A 20,207-nucleotide genomic window follows, 5' to 3' on the forward strand; every position below is an offset into this window, starting at 1 on the left:
TGTTCCTTGTGAAACACCACTTCTCTTCATCCCAATTAGTGTTTGTCTCTTATCACTACTCATTTTTCTTTCATGCAAGAAGTCTTCTATCCACTTCAGCAGTTTGTCCTGTATTCCTGCAGTTTGTAATTTCTTGAGCAACTTCTTATGTGGCATCTTATCAAAAGCTTTTATCAGGTCTAGAAATGCACAATCAGCCCATCCATCTCTCTTGTATTACATCTATTAACCTTGAATAGAAACTCGTTAAGTTTGTGACGCATGATCGTCCTTGTCTGAATCCAAATTGCCTTGGATTTAGTACGTTGTTTTTTTCCAAATGCCTTACCCATCTACTTTTGATAATTCTTTAACAAATTTGTTGCTATGGTACTTGTTAGAGAGACCGGTCTATAGTTAGTAGGGTCATCCTTGTTTCCCCCTTTATATATTGGTATTATATTTGCTCTTTTCCATTCTTTTGGATTTTTTCCTTCTTTCAATGAACTGTTTATTAGGCTATGTATTTTGTCAGTTCATTCCTGCATTCTTTCAAAATCCAGTTTGCTATTTCATCTGGTCCATGCGATTTTCTGACATCGAAATTACTCAAGTGTTTCATTATTTCATTCCTTGATACTTCTTTCTCCTCCCATTCGATATCTCTAGGTTGCATGTTCTCCCTTGTAAACACAGATTTAAAATGCTTGTTTATAATTTCTGCCATTTCTATTTCCTCTGTGTATTCAACTCCTTGTCGTAGTTTCTCTGATTCGTGTTTGTTTTTCAGTTGTTTACAAATCTGTAAAATAGTTTTGGTTGAACTTTACGTTTTTCTATGACATCTTTTTTCGTGTTTTCTCTTTTCTTCTCTGCACACTTGTACATATTCATTTCTATAACTAGTATATATTTTCCATTTTTCAGGTCTTTTGTCTTTTTTCCATTTTATCCAAGCTTTAACTCTTTTGTCTTTTAAGTCCCTACATCTTTTGTTGTACCAGCACTTTACATATTCTTTTTCTTGCTTTTGTCTTGGGACATAGTTTTCCACTCCTTTATAATTTTTTGTCAAAATATTCCATTTCTCTTCAAGTGTTGTTTCCTCCTAGTGTATTCTTTCTGTCTGTTTTTTTTTTTTTTAAAGAATTCTTGTTTCATCAAAATTTGTTTTTTTATACATCAATCTTCCCTTTCTATATTGTTCATTTTTTCGTGTATTTTTCCTCGGTTCCAGTTCAACCAATATGTGGTCACGTGTACTTATTGGTGTCTCATATTCGATCTTGTCCACTATTTCAGGTTCTGATGTGATTATTAGGTCCAGTCTCGATGGTTCTTTCTCGTTTCTATACCTAGTATTCTCTTGAATCCATTGGGTCATTGTATATTCTATAATCATAAAGTAGTACATTTCCCCATAGGTCGTCTTCACCCTTTACTGTCATCTCTTCCCAGCAGATTTCTTTACAATTAAAGTCACCCATAAGGATTACAAAGGCGGAGCATGCCGACAGGAGACCTTTTGGTCCATAGCTAGGTCGGATGCGAAAAAAATCATAAATAAAAACTATAGTAATGTAAGTAACAAATAAAATACACAAATAAATGCATAGGTATAGTTAAATAATAAACGAACAGGTAAACAGTAAATAATGATGAATTGAGAAATAATAAATGAGAAACAGACAAATGATAACAAAACAAAAACAATACAAGATAAATTATAATCATTACAGGATCTTGCTTAGGTGTTTATCTAAATGATTCTTAAAGCTTCGAACTGAACTACATTGCACTACCTGTGCAGGAAGTTTATTCCATTCATTAACTACACGGTTGGCGAAGTTGTTTGTACCCACTTCCAAATTGAATCTATTTCCGGACAGTTTGAGACCATTGTTTCTTGTTTGATTCTCTTTCAGTGTGAAAATTGTCACTTATGATGTCAATTCCCTTTAGAATTTTAAAGACCTGTATCAAGTCACCTCTGAGTCTACGCTTTTTAGGGAAAACAGATTCATGTTTTAGTTGATTTTCGTATGATTTTTGATATTTGGAATCGGTTTTGTGGCTCACCGTTGTACTTTTTCCAGTCTGTCAATGTCTTTAATGAGATTCGGTGACCATGCGGAAACAGCATATTCCAAATGTGGACGAACCAACGATTTATATAGCTTATTGAGTGATGGACTTTTAAAGTCAAAAGATCGCGCAATCGGTCCTAGAATCTTGTTTGCTTTCTCGGAGGCTGAAATACACTGCTTGGATGATTTGATCGTTACTGGTAATTACGCAGAGATCTTTTTCACTATTCACTTTTGTTAACGAATTTCCAAATAACTTGTAATCGTACTTACTGTTATTTTTATCTATGTACATTACCTTGTATTTACTTGTTAAATTTCATTAGCCACTTTTCAGACCATTGCTGTAATTTATCTAAATCTTCTTGAGTATCTAATTGGTTTAAGTGATCATTTGCCATTCCGTACAGTTTTGTATTATCAGCAAATTTGGAAACAGTAGATTTTAGTCCATGGTCTATATTATTTATATATACTATAAGTATGAATAGAAGTGGCCCAAGAACGGAACCCTAAGGAACTCCACTTGTAACATTTTTCCATCCAGAAGTTTTTCCATTTAAAACAACTGTTTTCGATCATTTAACCAATTACTAGTCCAACTTAATAGGCTACCACTTATTCCGTGTGAAGCTAATTTAGTAAGTAGTCTTTCGTGGGGGACGGTATCAAAAGCTTTTGCAAAGTCTAGATATATTAAATCTATATTGTTTTTGTCATAATTCGAGATAACTGTGTTGTAGAATTCGAGTAAGTTAGTCACGCAAGAACGTTTCCGTCTGAAACCATGCTGGCTATCATTTATCAAACGGTTACTCTCTAAATGATGTTCGATAGTATCTCTGATAGTGTCCATTATTTTTCCTACGATTGAAGTCAAACTTATAGGCCTATAGTTATTTGGTTTATTTTTATCACCTTTTTTGAATGTGGGAGTAATGTTAGCTAGTTTCCATTCTCTTGGGACATCTCCGGATATGATGGATTTCTTGAAAATAATTTCTAATGGAACAATCTCATTTTTCGTTTCCTTTAAGATTCTTGGATGGCAACCGTCAGGCCCTGGTGTTTTATTAACTTTGAGTTTATCTATACACCTTTTAATTTTTTCTTGTTATATTTACCGTAGTAAGTTTACCCTAGACTTTTCAGTTTTCAGTTTGGAGTTCATTTTGAGGTGTTTCGTTTACGGATACCGAGGTAAAATAATTTTTTTAAATATTACAAATTCCTTCATTTGAATATTCAAGTTGACCGTCATGAGATAATAGTGGACCGATGTGATTCCTAACAACCTTTTTTATCTCTAATGTAATTATAAAATTCTTTGGGATTCTTTGGATTTATCAGCGATATTCATTTCGTATTGTCGTTTTCTTTTTTATTGTCTTTTTTAAATCTCTGTATTGATACATAACTTTCACAGTCATTAGATGCACCCGAGCACTTATATTTCTTATAAGCCTGTCTCTTTTTAGCAATACTTTTTTCAGTTTCTTTGTCGAGCCACTTTGGGCAAGCCTGATTTGGGGGACGTCTGTCCTTAAAAGGAATGTAAGTATGAATCATCATAGCGTATTTTGAAACATTTCCCACGTCTGATCTACAGGTCTTTCGCTTAATTTTGCCTCTCAATCTGTAAGCTGAAGCTCCTGACGTAGTCCTATGAACTGAGCTTTACTGAAATCGGGTATTTTAGTAACGCAAGTGTCTATTCTAATTTTTTTTAGGAGTTTGAATCTTAGTTGTGATCGCTATTTGCAACAGTTTCACCGACTTCTACATCAGTTACCATGGTTTCGCGGCTAGTGATCAATAGATCGAATAAGTTTCCATATCTTGTGGGCTCTTTTACATGCTGAATTAAGTAATTGTCACCAAGAAAATCAATCGAGCGACTACCTAAATGGCCATGTTCAAGGGTCATCTTCAAGGGTCATAACTATTCCATCTTCCATTATCTAATTTAGTGTTATCCTTGTCTTCTAACATACTTCTGTGTTCTCTCTTCCCACAAGGCCGTTTTAGGAGGCACATAATTTACTAACTTCCTGCTCTTCCCATCCTTGTCCTCCACTTCCACCATAATCATCTCTACTCTATTCTTTCCATATGTGACATTCCTCACATTTATATCCTTCTTAGTCCGGAACATAACTCCACCCCTTGTTTTACCTCTGCTTCTAATCCAATAATTATATGAACCATGTCCTACACTGTTGGGTGGTAGTGGACCTTTTATTTTTGTCTCTACAATTCCCATTATGTCCGGTTCTTTTTCCTTCAAATAATCATTCAATTCGTTCAAGCCTGTTATTAAGCCATCTATATTTTTGTAAGACACTTAACTTTCTGCTACTTCCATTGTGTTTTCCGTTTCCCTTCTGTTTTCCTCTGCTATAAACCATTTCCTCACTTTCATATTCACTACTCTCCAATAGAATTTTTGTCTGACTCTCTTTTCTCGTTTTTTTCCTTAGCTTCTAGTCTTTTTGTTTTCTCGTCCTCTCTTTCCTCTTTATTAATTTCTCTTTTTATCCATACCTTTTTATATTGCTCACTTTTTGCTAGTTTCGCTGTTTTTGCTATGATATTCTCTGCTGTCATTTCTGACCTGAATTTAACCTTAATTGGCCTGGTCTTATCTGTATTGTATTTCCCGAAGCTATACATTTCTTCTATTTGTTTCCCTATTTCTGGTTCACCTTCTTGAACTACTACTAATATATTATTTACTTATTCCGTTTCCTCCTTTATTCTTGTAGTCCTATTTAGATTATACTTCTCTTCCATACATAAGATATAATTATACAATTCTTTTTATCTGAAAAGTCTTTTACTATATTCTTCTTCTCCCTCATCACTTTAATAACTGTTTCTTCAGTTTCTTTCATCTGCTGTTCCATTATACCTCAAAACTAAATTTTATTGGTCTCTTGTACTTTTTTCCAACCACTTATCTCTTTTGCTATGGACTCTTTATTCTCTTTATTACTCCTCTTCAATTCCTCGTTATCCTCCTTTACTTCTCTTAACTGTCTTTTTAATTCTACTATTTCTTTAGTTAGGTTTTGATTTTCCTTTATTTCTTCCAGCTTATTACTCTTTGAGTAATTGACTTTTTGGTTAAACTTAGCTTCCCAATTTCCTTCATTTCTTTTAGCTTCTTCTAAATTTACTAGTCGGGGAAAGTTGTCATAATGCCGAAGATCATCTTAGTGCTATACTGGTTGACATTAAATATTGGATGGACTCTAGAAAACTGAAATTGAACGAAGATAAAACTGAATGTTTTATTGGCCGTGAAATTGACTTCGAACGTCTGGGTGTTCGAGTCTTGAATGTGAATAATTCAGACATCACAGTGAGCAAATGTGTGAAGAGTCTCGGGGTGCTGCTAGACAGTGAACTTATGATGAGAGAACAGATAAATCAGACGGTGCAAGTAGCTGGTTATCATTTGAGAAACTTAGCGTTTGTAAGGAACCTTGATGAGAATTCTATGAGGAAGCTTGTTTATAATCACGTGTTGGGTAAATTGGACTACTGCAACTCTTTATATTATGGTCTTCCTAACTGCTTATTGAAGAAACTTCAATTAATTATGAATAGAGCTGCGAGACTGATAAAGGGTCAGTCTAGAAGGGAACGGATAACTCCAGTGTTAATACAGCTGCATTGGCTCCCAGTCAAAGCATGCATCATTTATAAACAGTGTGTTATAGTGTATCAGGCATTGAAGTTTGGGAGGCCTAATTATTTGTGTGATATGCTCGTGGACTTCCGAATAGATGCTGATATAGCCTTGCGACACAGTATTGAAGTGAATAGACTATTAGAGCCAAGGTTTTATAGAGAATCTGGGCGTAGAGCGTTTGTTAATAGTGCTCCCCGTCTCTATAATAGACTTCCTGAAAATGTTAAAATGGCTGAAACTACGACCATCTTCAAGAAGACTGAAGGCATGACTTGGAGAATGTAGTGATGAAATCAGATTTTGGACTTTAGATATTCTACGTGGGGGGCTTGGAGAGCTGTCATCGGCTGAAAGCCCCAAGAAGCCATCACCCAAGTAACCCAAGTGTAACATGTGTGTGTGTAACATTGTGTGTGTGTAACATTGTGTGTGTGTGTAACATTGTGTGTGTGTGTAACATTGTGTGTGTGTGTAACATTGTGTGTGTGTGTAACATTGTGTGTGTGTGTAACATTGTGTGTGTGTGTAACATTGTGTGTATGTGTAACATTGTGTGTATGTGTAACGTGTGTGTATGTGTAACGTGTGCGTGTATGTGTAACGTGTGCGTGTATGTGTAACGAGTGTGTAACGAGTGTGTAACGAGTGTGTGTGTGTGTGTGTGTGTGTGTGTGTGTGTGTGTGTGTGTGTGTGTGTGTGTGTGTGTGTGTGTAACATGTGTGTGTGTGTGTGTGTGTGTGTAACATGTGTGTGTGTGTAACATGTGTGTGTGTAACATGTGTGTGTGTGTAACATGTGTGTGTGTGTAACATGTGTGTGTGTGTAACATGTGTGTGTGTGTGTGTGTGTGTGTGTGTGTGTGTGTAACATGTGTAACATGTGTGTGTAACATGTGTGTGTAACATGTGTGTGTGTGTGTGTAACATGTGTGCGTGTGTAAAACATGTGTGTGTGTGTAAAACATGTGTGTGTGTGTGTAAAACATGTGTGTGTGTGTGTAAAACATGTGTGTGTGTGTAACGTGTGTGTGTGTGTAACGTGTGTGTGTGTGTAACGTGTGTGTGTGTGTAACGTGTGTGTGTGTGTGTAACGTGTGTGTGTGTGTAACGTGTGTGTGTGTGTGTGTAACGTGTGTGTGTGTGTGTGTGTGTGTAACGTGTGTGTGTGTGTGTAACGTGTGTGTGTGTAACGTGTGTGTGTGTAACGTGTGTGTGTGTGTGTGTGTGTGTGTGTGTAACGTGTGTGTGTGTGTGTAACGTGTGTGTGTGTGTGTAACGTGTGTGTGTGTGTGTATCGTGTGTGTGTGTATCGTGTGTGTGTATCGTGTGTGTGTAACGTGTGTGTGTAACGTGTGTGTGTAACGTGTGTGTGTGTAACGTGTGTGTGTGTAACGTGTGTGTGTGTAACGTGTGTGTGTAACGTGTGTGTGTGTAACGTGTGTGTGTGTAACGTGTGTGTGTGTAACGTGTGTGTGTGTAACGTGTGTGTGTGTAACGTGTGTGTGTGTAACGTGTGTGTGTGTAACGTGTGTGTGTGTAACGTGTGTGTGTGTGTAACGTGTGTGTGTGTAACGTGTGTGTGTGTAACGTGTGTGTGTGTAACGTGTGTGTGTGTAACGTGTGTGTGTGTAACGTGTGTGTGTAACTGTGTGTGTAACGTGTGTGTGTAACGTGTGTGTGTAACGTGTGTGTGTAACGTGTGTGTGTAACGTGTGTGTGTAACGTGTGTGTGTAACGTGTGTGTGTAACGTGTGTGTGTAACGTGTGTGTGTAACGTGTGTGTGTAACGTGTGTGTGTAACGTGTGTGTGTGTGTGTGTGTGTGTGTGTGTGTGTAACGTGTGTGTGTAACGTGTGTGTGTAACGTGTGTGTGTAACGTGTGTGTGTAACGTGTGTGTGTAACGTGTGTGTGTAACGTGTGTGTGTAACGTGTGTGTGTAACGTGTGTGTGTAACGTGTGTGTGTAACGTGTGTGTGTAACGTGTGTGTGTAACGTGTGTGTGTGTGTGTGTGTGTGTGTGTGTGTGTGTAACGTGTGTGTGTGTAACGTGTGTGTGTGTGTGTGTAACGTGTGTGTGTGTGTGTGTAACGTGTGTGTGTTGAGTGTGTAACGTGTGTGTGTTGAGTGTGTAACGTCCTGCGTTCGTTCTGAGTGAAGCCTGTTAAGTGCTCCCTGTCAAGGCGGAGGCGTTAATGGAAATAGTCAAGACAGCTTCAGACGATTCGTTGCGATGAAGTTTCGAGCGAGATGGTCTGACGCCACCACGAATAGAGAAAGTCACTGTGACGAAGGTTGTTGTCTTAACATTTACATTACGAGGTTGACTAGTAAAATCGTCTGGTGCTGGCCAGAGTACCATATGTAAAATGCGTCATCATAACGAAAGGATTAAGAACACATAACAGGCTCTCTGATTACAGATTCATTATCATACAATCAATCGGGGTATCCCTTCCAAGCGCACGGGAGTTGTCAATGGACGAGATTTCGCCTTAAAAAAAAAAAAAAAAAAAAAAAAAAAAAAAAAAAAAAAAAAAATAAATAAATAAATAAATAAATAAATAAATAAATAAATAAATAAATAAATAAATAAATAAATAAATAAATAAATAAATAAATAAATAAATAAATAAATAAATAAATACGACTCCCGTACTCCCCAAATATTTACTCACCCATTTTCTCCTCTCATTCCCTCGCAGGTGCATTTATAGTCGCTGTTTATGGTTCCTAAGCAGGCTGTATTTTCCTGGACAAAATTGGGAGACCCAAAAATTACCTCGAGCCATCGCAAATAACGGTCGCATTTTGTCTGAGCATGCGGCCCATGGTAGCTGGCGCGTCCTCGTCATGTGGTCTCGTGCCCCGGATTTTAGTTTAAATTTTCGGGTCCGTCTTTGGGGCTTCTTGGTTCCAGCACTGGGTCATAAACCTTCGAGCTGCATTTTACGACTTTAGGAATTATTTTATCTGCCGCCAATCAATTTTATTAACTTAAACGGCCACCCTCCCGCTTTCGCTGTGAAAAAGTTGATATCTGGAGCCTCTCTCGACTGATCTATGTTCAGGTTGTTTACAGGTTGGGCTGGACTTGGGCTTCGTCTACAACCTGAGCAAATACTACTATTTTTTTTTTTCGTCCGCATTTTCGTCTCCTATGTGGACAACTATTGACATCGTTTTTATTCTTCCTTAATCTTGCAGGTGTTTTCGTCTACGACGTGGACAACAAACGCTACTACGATTTCCTGAGCGCGTACTCGGCTGTTAACCAGGGCCACTGCCACCCGCGCATCATCGAAGCCCTCGTGGATCAGGCTCGAACTCTGACACTCACCTCGAGGGCCTTCTACAACGACGTCCTCGGCGAATACGAAGAGAAAGTGACGCGACTTCTTGGCTACGACAAACTCTTGCCGATAAACACGGGTAAGTGCGGTGCGTCCCAGTCTGTTCCAGGGCCTGAATGAAATAGCCTGGTATGGTCTGAAGTGAAGCTCTACCCCCGCCCCACCAAGCTATTTTGTTCAGCCTTAGGCCGCTTTCACACGAGCGTTTCCGTACGCGCGTTCGGGTGCGTCGCGTTTTAACTTTCAATGGAGTTCAATGGGACCTTTCACACGACGCGTTTTGCGGTCCCATTGAAAGTTAAAACGCGACGCACCCAAACGCGCGCACGGAAACGTTCGTGTGAAAGCGGCCTTAGGGGTACACTTTCGGTATGGGAAAGAGTTGTTCAACTAGTGGAATGCCATGACTGTATGTTTCGCATGTTACGAAAGGGTGCTTGGCCGGACGGGGAGAGGTAACTCCTGCCACTTCGACTGGGAGAGGGGAAACTCGACCATGCACACATACATAAGGGCTTGTTTTGCAGGCGTGGAAGGTGGAGAGACAGCCTGCAAACTCGCCCGCAAGTGGGCGTATAAGGTCAAGAAAGTGGAGAAGGACAAGGCCAAGATCATCTTCGCCAATAACAACTTCTGGGGTCGAACCTTGGCGGCCGTCTCCTCTTCCACTGACCCGACGGCCTACGGAGAGTTCGGGCCCTACATGCCGGGATTCAGCACCATTCCTTACAACGACCTGGGTGCTCTAGAGGTGAGTCCTCCACTAACCCCCCACCCCGGTTCCCCCTCGTCCCCGTGTGTTCACAAATGTGGGAGTAACTACCAGGAAAATTAACGAAGGAGAGCACTTTCGTGCATTTACATCTTCAGTGCTAGTACAATGCAAATATACGAAAGCGCTCTACTTCGTTAGCTTCTTTCCTAGTGGTTATTCCCGCATGTATGTATGTATAGATGTACAGTATATTGAAAACTTGTATTCACACAGAGGGCGACCCAAGCAAGAACAACAGAACGACCACATCAATTTGAAGTCAAAAGCGCGTGTTTATTTATTTACCTAGTTGTATTTACCTAGTATCTTACGAGAAGGGGAGCTACGCTCGTGATGTCCAGTCTTTGTATCTCGCAGTGTCTAATTTGCTCCTAAATTCTTGTAGGGTTTTTGCACACACTATGGTTTCGTCCAATTTGTTCCATATATCCACCACTGTGTGGAAAGCTGTTCTTTTTCAGGTCTCTTCTATAATTGGCTTTTTTGAGCTTCCTTTCATGTTCCCTTGTATTTCTCTTATCCCAATTTAGTAAGTCTTCTCTATCAAGGACTTCCATGCCTCTCATGATTCTATAGATGGTCAAGAAGTCGCATCTTTCTCTTTGTTCCAGTGTCGGTACTTCCAGTTTTGACAATCTCTCTTGGTATGACAGTTTTTACAGTGTTGGGGCCATCTTCGTAGTTGCTCTTTGGATTCTTTCAATTTTCCTTGTATTCTTTTTAGCACTGGGTGACCATAGTGTCGCTGCACACTCTAGTCTTGGCCTTGTCAGTGTGAGTAGTATTTTCTTCACCATTTCTTTGTCCAAGTAGGTAAAAGCCACCTTTATTTATCTTTAGCAAGTTGTAGGTTTTCCCAACAATTTTGTTTATCAGGTGACATGTCCTTTGTGATTACTTCCAGGTCTTTTTCAGGTTCCATTTTCTTTACTTCATTTGTACCGATTTTATATTGTCCTGATATTCTTTTATTTCAATTTCATTATGCTGCATTTCTTAATGTTGAAGTCCACTTTCCACCTCTGACTCCATTCCCAAACCTTGTTCAGATCTCTCTGCAGTGACTCGCAATCAGTTTCAGTATTCACTTTCCTCAGCGATTTTGTGTAATCTACAAAGAAGCTTGTGTAAGATCCCACACCCTCATCCATGTCATTTACATAAAAAAACGAACTTTATCAGAGCCAGTACTGATCCCTGTGGAACTTCACTAATCACCTTTTCCCAAGTCTCTGAGCACTATTCTCGTTTTTCTTCCATGCAAGAAATCCTCCATCAATTTCATTAGTTTACCTTGTATCAATCCTATGTCTGACTTCAGGCTCCTTTTTAGAAGTCGTCTTCGGCAGGTGAAATGTAACTGAGGGAAAAGGGTTCCAGATCATTCGTGTGAAATAGAGGCCGTAGAGTGCAGACCTACAACTTTAGTTTTTCTTGTTCCTGCACCCACAAGCAGTCCCTCTGGAGAGGAATTAAATCACCTAGTGTTAGGTAAAACGAAAGCCTTGAATGTACTGGATGATTCATTACAAATAATTTGACAATTACTTAAGATGTACCAATGGCAATTTGTAAGTTCTCGAAGATTCACGCTAACACGCATGTACATACACACATACAGAAATTCTAACTACGCATTTATCTGAATCTACATGTAGCATAATGCTAGCAACTTAAGAGTACAATATTCACCATCTCGGTGAAGACCTCATCAGACAGGTTCCTCGATGCTGATTAGAATCTGCTGGTGTCAGTCAGAACAGCGTCGTCAGAGGTGTCGTGTTCTTACCAAACTCTTTTTCTCTTCGATCTGATAAGGACCTTAACATTTTTTTTTACCCGAACCTAGCGTCGGTTGACTCCTTTTTTAAGTTCACACCAGATAGTTAGAGCGTCGCTACTTGCGGCGGAGGGCGAAGAGATGGCAATTCGAACCCTGCCACCAGCGAGGTGGATTATTCAGTTTTACGCTACAAAGTCCTCTGTAAGGGGACGCTCTCCTAGCCTCTTAACAAGGTGGGAGTTCGTGACGTTAAACCAAATAATCGTAATCTTGCAGAATCGGTAGTCGTCATGAACTCGTCACGGTCTTTTAAGTGTCGCATGCAGAGGAAGCAATGAAGATAAGCATATCAGTTTCACTTTTCCCTGTGTGTCGCAATACTACATCTTTATCTCTTCCTTTCATTATCTTATGGCTCCCTCCTCTTCCTCTCCCTCCTCTTCCTCTCCCTCCTCTTCCTCTCCCTCCTCTTCCTCTCCCTCCTCTTCCTCTCCCTCCTCTTCCTCTCCCTCCTCTTCCTCTCCCTCCTCTTCCTCTCCCTCCTCTTCCTCTCCCTCCTCTTCCTCTCCTTCCTCTTCCTCTCCTTCCTCTTCCTCTCCTTCCTCTTCCTCTCCCTCCTCTTCCTCTCCCTCCTCTTCCTCTCCCTCCTCTTCCTCTCCCTCCTCTTCCTCTCCCTCCTCTTCCTCTCCCTCCTCTCCCTCTTCCTCCTCTCCCTCCTCTTCCTCCTCTCTTCCTCCTCTTCCTCCTCTCTTCCTCCTCTTCCTCCTCTCTTCCTCCTCTTCCTCCTCTTCCTCCTCTTCCTCCTCTCTTCCTCCTCTTCCTCCTCTCTTCCTCCTCTTCCCTTCCTCCTCTTCCTCTCTCCCTCCTCTTCCTCTCTCCCTCCTCTTCCTCTCTCCCTCCTCTTCCTCTCTCCCTCCTCTTCCTCTCTCCCTCCTCTTCCTCTCTCCCTCCTCTTCCTCTCTCCCTCCTCTTCCTCTCTCCCTTCTCTTCCTCCTGCCAGCCGGTGACATGAAAACAATCCTACACTCGCACAACAGTGGCAGCAGTCCGTTCCTTCCCGGAGTAGATCTGCGGTAGGGCCAAGGACTGTTGTCTGCTGCCATGGGGCACTGTTTCTTTTTTCTTTTATCAAAGAAACTGATAAGAGACATTGAAGGCAGAAATTAATTTAATGATTTGGGCAGAGATTGATGGTAGATGGAATGAACTTGAGGGAAGACAGAGAATGGGATAGATGGATGGATGGATGGATGGACGAGGTGAAGGATGTTTTGGGTGAAAGGTGAACGTCTATCGAGCAGGTAAAGGAAAGGGCAAGAGATGAATGTGAGTGGATAGTGGTTGTGAATGGATGGGAAATTGATGCTGCCCGAAGGGATTGATTATTGTCTGCTATGCAATTTCTCTTGTGAATGAGAGTCGCCATGCAATAAAGGCGTGGGCGTAAACCAGCTTTGGCTATCTGGCCCTGCTGTGTGCACTGCTTCTGATCCTAAGAAGAAATGGGTGTTGGATGAGCGGTGGAATGGGTGGAGGCTTAGTGCATGTCTTGGTTGGCCACACCTCCATAAGGGGGGAAAGGCCATCAGGGTGTAAACATGTATGTATATGTATGCAAGTATGTATGTGTTATTATTATTGACAATATCGCTGTTTTTGTGGTTGTACACTTTAATTTGATTGAATCTTCGCTTTTTTTTTTTTTTTTTTTGCTAATATTATAATCATCTCCCTTGTGCAGGAAGCTTGCAAGGACCCGAACGTGTGCGCCTTCATGGTGGAGCCGATACAGGGCGAGGCAGGAGTGGTCGTCCCTGACGAGGGCTATCTCAAAGGCAAGGCTTTTCTCTCTAGGTGGCGGACACACTTCGTGACCCCAACCGCACGGTGGCGTTCACGAGCGAGATAATCTGGTGTTGGTCAGAATAAAATCCTCAAAGAACGTCACCGTTTGTGAAGGAACCAAAACGAGTTTACATATCAACGTGCGCAAATATATAGCCAGCATGTTTGGCGAAATATAATTAGAACAGTTGCAGATATTTCTTTATCTTGTATTTCGCTGCAGGGGTGAGGAGAATTTGCACAGAAAACAACGTGCTCTTCATTGCTGATGAAGTTCAGACTGGTCTGTGTCGGACGGGAAGGATGCTTTGCGTCGACCACGAGGATGTCAAACCGGACTTGGTTGTTCTGGGAAAAGCGCTGGCCGGAGGCGTCTTCCCGGTGAGTAGTTGGTCTCCTTCGTTCCTTCGCATCGGAGGAGCAAATGCAGACTTCTTCTTTCACAGACCGAACACGAACAGGTTTCTCATGCTTATACACACACACGTACACACGCCATGCCATACCATGCCATGCCATGCCACACTAAACGTATGTACGTACATACCATACATACATACATACATGCACACATACAAGACAGACATGGATGCACACGTGCGAGAGGCATGTATTACAGTATGGGAATATAGTTGTTTCTGGTTTATTCATTGGTACTAAAGAGTATTTATTTTAGTACACCTTTGGTTGGTTGAGCCGTTTATCTAGCGCCCTCTCATCCATATTCGCGGTGACTCAGGAGTATTACTATTGTTGATAGATCATCGACGGTCAGTTTTCAACTTTTCTCTGAACGGCAAGATATTGTCTGTAACGATTAAAAAAACAACTATTACTGGATAGGAGAATTTGGTATATTTAATTGTACGATATTACTGCTTTGAACATTGTAATGCATCGTTTTTTTTATATTTTCCCTGACTCCCTTGCAGGTCTCGGCAGTTCTCGCTAACGACGAGGTGATGCTGTGCATCAAGCCGGGAGAGCACGGGTCGACCTACGGTGGAAACCCGCTCGGCTGCAAGGTGCGTTCGGGATTTATGTATTCGTGTATATTTACTTGCTTATGGCTGTCCTTCGCTAGATCGAAGGCTACTTCAGTTTTGTTCCGCAATAACTATGATGGACGAGGATGTCATCTGTGTGTATGTGTGAACCTGTATCTGTGTATCTGTATGTAGACCTGATATAATCTCGTGAGTCTAGTTTGAGTGTACAGTTGGCTCCACCCGCACATACTGTACTACGGGGGCTATCTGAGAAATTTGAACGAGCATGTCACTCTGCGTCCACCATTTACGACAGAAACAAGACTTGGTCGCCCCCTCATGTTCACTCATCCACCTCTGCCTTCTACACCGCTTTTACTAGTCTTTCTTCATTCATTCTTTCCATGTGTCCAAACCATCCCAATACTCGTTCATCAAGCTTTCCCAGCTCTCCACCCCCGTTCTCCTCCTCGCCTCATTTCTCATTCTATCCAGCCTGGTAACCCCTATCATACTTCTCGGGTACCTCATCTCAAACTCATTTAAACTCTTCTCTTCCTCTTATGTTCCATGTTTCTTCCCCCATGGAGTGCTGTCGGCACAATCACTCCATACAATCTCTTCGGCATCCAATCCCAAATGTCTATTTCTCATTACACTTTTTAATCCCCCCAAGGCATGTACTTGCTTCTCTCAATGTACATTCTACCTCCACCTCTACTCCCTTTCCTTTCATATACAGTATATATATATATATATATATATATATATATATATATATATATATATATATGATGCGAGTGTAAACTTTAAATTTTTTTCTGTAAGTTTCTATTGTGCAAAACTTGAACGCAGGTATTATTCTGTATTCTTAATTTCCTGTGATTGTACGTTAACAAATTTTCTGTCCAAAGTAACATAAATTGGTTATCTTTTTTATGATGGTCGGGATTAACAACAGAATGGCGGAGAAGCACTACTAGCCTGGCTCCTGCTCACGTGAACGTATATGAAAAAAAAAAAACACTATTTGTTTACATTTACATAATTTTGATATACAGGCTTGACTCAAATATAGTATAGTTTTTTTTTTATTCAGGTGAACGTTTCAACTGGGCAACTTCTAATTGCCCTTGGCATTTTATCGCTTTAGAACATTGGAATACCCGTGAAACTGAACAGACAATTTGTTCACCGGGACAACTGTATTCTTTTTCTCAGCAATTTGAATTGTACCACCGCCCATACTTTCGTATAATTGACTGCGAGGTGGCTTATCACATTGTAGTGATGAATCAGTGACTGTTGTTATTCCACGTACAGAACAACCAAGATAGGTTGGCCAAGGGCTCTTAAAATCACTGTAGTAACAGCGATGGGTGATAGAGAAATTAGATGGGAACGTGGAATGCTCATTAGCCCTAGAACGGTGGGGATGAAGATTCCATAGCTGGATGAAATCACCTGACGGCGACCTGTAGCCTTCTCCGTTACCCTTGGGGCAAGAGAAGTTCGTGTGAACAGCTTGTCCAAGACTTCTTACAGTCTTCATGGCTCGGCCTTCGAGAATGTCCTTCTCTCGCGATCTAGTCCTGTGGGTGGAGGTGGCAGCATTCGTTTTCTGACCTCAATTAAGGCGCTGCTGCAGAGGCTCCAACCACAGGGCAGGAGTGCGACCCTCTGCTGAATGCCGAGTCACATCGGCACCCAGGAGAAAGAGCGATGACGCAGTTGTACCTGGCACGAGGAAGACCAAACCAAGGTTGGCGTTGATGCACCTCCCAGATGGAATGAGCTAAAGGCGAGGACTCAGAGTGCTGGGACGAACACTGCGGTTCCCTTCAGCACAGACGTCAATAAAATCATTCAGTGCCGAGTGTGTGCGTGATAACTGAGATTTGGATGTATGTAAATTTCTGTGTGCAAGGAATTGATTAGAAAAATGGAATGAACGCAACTTTCGAGACGCCATGTCCAAGCTTGAAGTGACGCGTGGGTCAGATTGAGGGAGCGAGCTGAGAGGAGGACAAATGGTTGTGTGCGTGTGGAATTAATTAGTTATCTCCTGTGTTGTTGTGCTGTGTAAATAAACTGAGGAACAATTCTCGTAGTGTTTTCCTCACATTGTTGAGCAACCAACACATGTGCGTGCGTGCGCGCGCATTCATCAATAGGAAAAGTCCATAGAATTGTGGTGGTGTAGGTTCACGAATGCAAGTTTTTCAAATGGGACTGAGGAAAGGAGTTGTTTTGGGCATGTGTAGATAAATTTGGTAAACAAACGAGACGAGCGAGCCACCGAGCAAAACGACAAAACGACTGACTTTGACGCCCTCTCATGACAGGTGGCGATGGCCTCCCTTGACGTGCTGGTGGAAGAGCAGCTGGCCGAGAACGCAGAGAAGATGGGCCAGATCCTGAGGTCCGAACTGGGCCAGCTACCGAAGGAGGTGGTGCCCGTGGTGCGTGGCAAGGGGCTTCTCAACGCCATCCAGATCAGCAAGGGTAAGTCTGGTGACGCTGCGTACCACTCACTGATTGGTGGGGTCTGCAGCTTTGTCAAAAACTTGTCAACGTTTCTTTTGCTGTCCTGTAAGAGTTTATTTCATGAGCCTGTCATTTGGCGGTCCTGCCAGAATTGTATTCTCCTGACGCCTTTGTTTGAAATTTTGTACTTGGCTAAAATGAAAGAATTTTTTTTTTCTTTAGATTTTTTCTAAGGAAGTTCTGTCGGGTTCTCCCATATGGGATATATATTGTTCAAAATACTTTACATACGTATCAGACGGGTGTCGTCGCAGAAACGAGTTCAAGACTTGTTAACCATGCATACGGGTTGTGTACGACAGCCGATTTTCGACGCCCGTGCGCGCGTCTGCCCTGTGCCCTATTGGCCTTGAGCCTAAAAGCCCTCACTTTTACTTTTCCCGCAACAGCGCACGATGCCTGGGACGTGTGTCTCCGGCTGAAGGAGAACGGTCTCCTGGCCAAGCCCACCCACGGGGACATCATCCGCTTCGCCCCGCCCCTCATCATCACCGAAGACCAGCTGTTCGAGTGCATCGACATCATCAAGACGACAATCCTGCAGATGTAAGGCTGCGATGTTTGCCTGCATCCAAGTCGCAGTGAGGGAAGGCAGTTGTCGGCGAGGACCACTAGCCCTAGTGGCCGGTGGAGGAGGGAGAGCAAGAGGGGGGGGGCGCCTGGCGCTTATGGTAGGAGGGAGGGAGGGAAGGAAGGGATGGGGGGAGCAGTCGCTTCCGTTTTAGTGAAGCACTTTCAAGTGTAAGTCTCGTGAGTAGTGGCAGGTATGAGGATGATTTTATTCCATCTTACTTTCTGAACCCTTTGCCTAGGTGACGCACTTTACTTACCAGAAGATTTTGTTTAGCCACGGAGATGTTGCCACAGCGAAGGGTTCAAATAACTGTCACACTTGACTTTCGAGCGAAAGAAGTTCCTGGTTAGGCCACCGCATGGAAGCTCGCCTTTTACTCTCGAAGTCTTGAACTCTTCTGTCATGGGTCCTAAGGAGCACTTGCACGATAACGTCATCCTTGTGTGACCTGTTAACTCTATCTACATTCTCGCGCAAGAATTCTTGTTGGGGGAGGGACAAGAATCATTTTGTAGGGGAGGGGGGCAATATTAGATATATTGTACATATACTGTTAATGGTATAGTTGTATCAAGATATACTACGGAATATGAAATATGAAAATATGAGAACCTATTCGGGATAAGTAACCTGTTTAGGGGAAACCATGTATGTTCTGCATCGTGGTCGTTCTTTCATTTGCTCACTTGATTGGTAAGGATACACTGGGAAGGTTGTAGTTCTGCACTGTTCTAAAGAGCACAGTTTAGTTTTTTCACTTTTAGGTACTTGAAAGGTGGATATCCATTAAGCATTTCCTCTTCTGCATTTGTAGCCCTAAGTCATTAGTAGCTTTTGTTCACAATTAAGGAGAATTGGATTTCCCAAGGATTTGGTTACAAAAGACAATGTTCCAAGCATGTAGTGTAATACAATGGATAATCCAAACACCTGGTATAGAAACATGGATGTTTCAAGCATTCAATATGAATGAAGTATCTGAAAATATTACTAGTAGAGATGACTATTTCTGTTTTTATGTAAGACAATCTGATCACTGGTTCAGTCATTACTTCGCAATTGTTTGTTTTCGTGCCCTATTTTCTCAGCTTCAGATTCTAGTAGACTCGTTTGCATGTTTATATATTTTCATTACATTTGGTTAGTATGGCAACGTTCCGGAACGTCTCGTTGCTGCTGTTGGTAAGGCCAGGCTAGTGCAGCCTCTTCCATAGAGTATAGAGACTAGAGATTTCTCAGGGCTTGTGCAGAAGCTATTGAACCTCAAGTGCCTTCAGATAGATTAAGGGTTGGCCGTTATTCTGTGGCCCTTGTCTAACTTAGTATTTTTGTAAAAGAATCACAATACGAGTATACACACGTGTCAATATAAGGTGTAATATTTTGGTGAAAAGTGAGCTTTATACTGATTGAAGCTTAGGAATATAAGCGAAGTGTACTCATGTTTGTACGAGACACCAGAGACTAATTTATATTTTTCTAAAGTTGAGTGTATTGTTTACTCAGATCATCTCTACATTTTGAAAATGAAACGTTAAATAACAAGTGTTTACTCGAATCTCACTGACTTGAAAACCGCAATCCTACAGTGGCTGGCAACGGTCCTCGAACCCTAAACGTATGACTGTTTCTATGTCACCAACTGAGTAGGAAGAGGAAAGCAGTCGTCGGTTGTCGGCATTCCATATCTGGAAAGGTGGACGAAATGCAGTTAAATTGTGTAAACAAAATCTTTAATCCAGTCTAAAGGTGGACTGTCAGCCCTCGAGGCTAAAGCGCCAGGTGGAGGTGGGGGAGGGGGGGTTGCCGGCTTTTGAAAAATGGTCAGCGGGCAGATGATTCTATCTGTTGTCCAATGTGCAGGACCACCACAAAAAAGTGATCGGCGTTGGTCTCGCAGAAGTAGTAAACATAAATGCATGTATTTATGTGTAATTAATATATGTATATACAGTATACATACATATATATATATATATATATATATATATGTATATATATATATGTCTGTCTGTATGTATGTATATGTATATATGTATGTGTATGTATATGTATGTATATGTATGTATATACATATTTGTGTATATATGTATGAATATGTATATATACACGTGTGTGCGTGTGTCAAATACAGAAATTTATACACGTATATATACGTGGGTGTATATGAAATACTGTAGATTATGAGTATTACAACAGTGAGATCTCGCTTTTATACAAAAATTCTATGATGTGTATCTTGTTGTATACTGTCAGTAAATGTACATCTGAAAGTGACCTTTACATTCACCTTAAGATAGCATAAAGTGTAATAAAATTAGCTGGCATCAGCCACACCAGACAAAATAAACTGTACCATGTTAAAGAGGCTTATTCAAATGTCGAGAATTGAGTACAGATTTTAATTTCATAGTTTTAATGAAATGTTAAATTTTTTACTTGTTCCACCATTTAAGTTACGTTCTTTGATAACCGAGTTGAACAATATTACATTCCATTCAATGATCTAGCTGGAAGGAATGATGAAAGACGCTGTATTTGTAATTCGGTCTGTAATCCACAGTACGTGGGCTACTTAAA

General features: G+C 41.2%; 1 protein-coding gene across 1 annotated transcript in view; it reads left to right on the top strand.

The window, feature by feature from the left end:
- Nucleotides 1-19,900, top strand: part of Oat (Ornithine aminotransferase precursor) — a 46,611-nt gene extending 26,711 nt beyond the window's left edge. Inside the window, exons 3-9 of the mRNA XM_076212138.1 lie at nucleotides 8,969-9,193; nucleotides 9,642-9,865; nucleotides 13,414-13,507; nucleotides 13,741-13,898; nucleotides 14,450-14,542; nucleotides 16,852-17,011; nucleotides 17,443-19,900. Of these exons, the coding sequence (XP_076068253.1) occupies nucleotides 8,969-9,193; nucleotides 9,642-9,865; nucleotides 13,414-13,507; nucleotides 13,741-13,898; nucleotides 14,450-14,542; nucleotides 16,852-17,011; nucleotides 17,443-17,603 (1,115 nt within the window). The 3' untranslated portion in view covers nucleotides 17,604-19,900. The remainder of the gene's footprint in view (nucleotides 1-8,968; nucleotides 9,194-9,641; nucleotides 9,866-13,413; nucleotides 13,508-13,740; nucleotides 13,899-14,449; nucleotides 14,543-16,851; nucleotides 17,012-17,442) is intronic.
- The last annotated feature ends 307 nt before the right edge of the window (nucleotides 19,901-20,207 follow it).

The sequence above is a fragment of the Oratosquilla oratoria genome, chromosome 29, assembly GCF_046742065.1.
Source record: "Oratosquilla oratoria isolate Oo_2021 chromosome 29, ASM4674206v1, whole genome shotgun sequence".
In the NCBI taxonomy this organism is placed as follows: Eukaryota; Metazoa; Arthropoda; class Malacostraca; order Stomatopoda; family Squillidae; genus Oratosquilla; species Oratosquilla oratoria.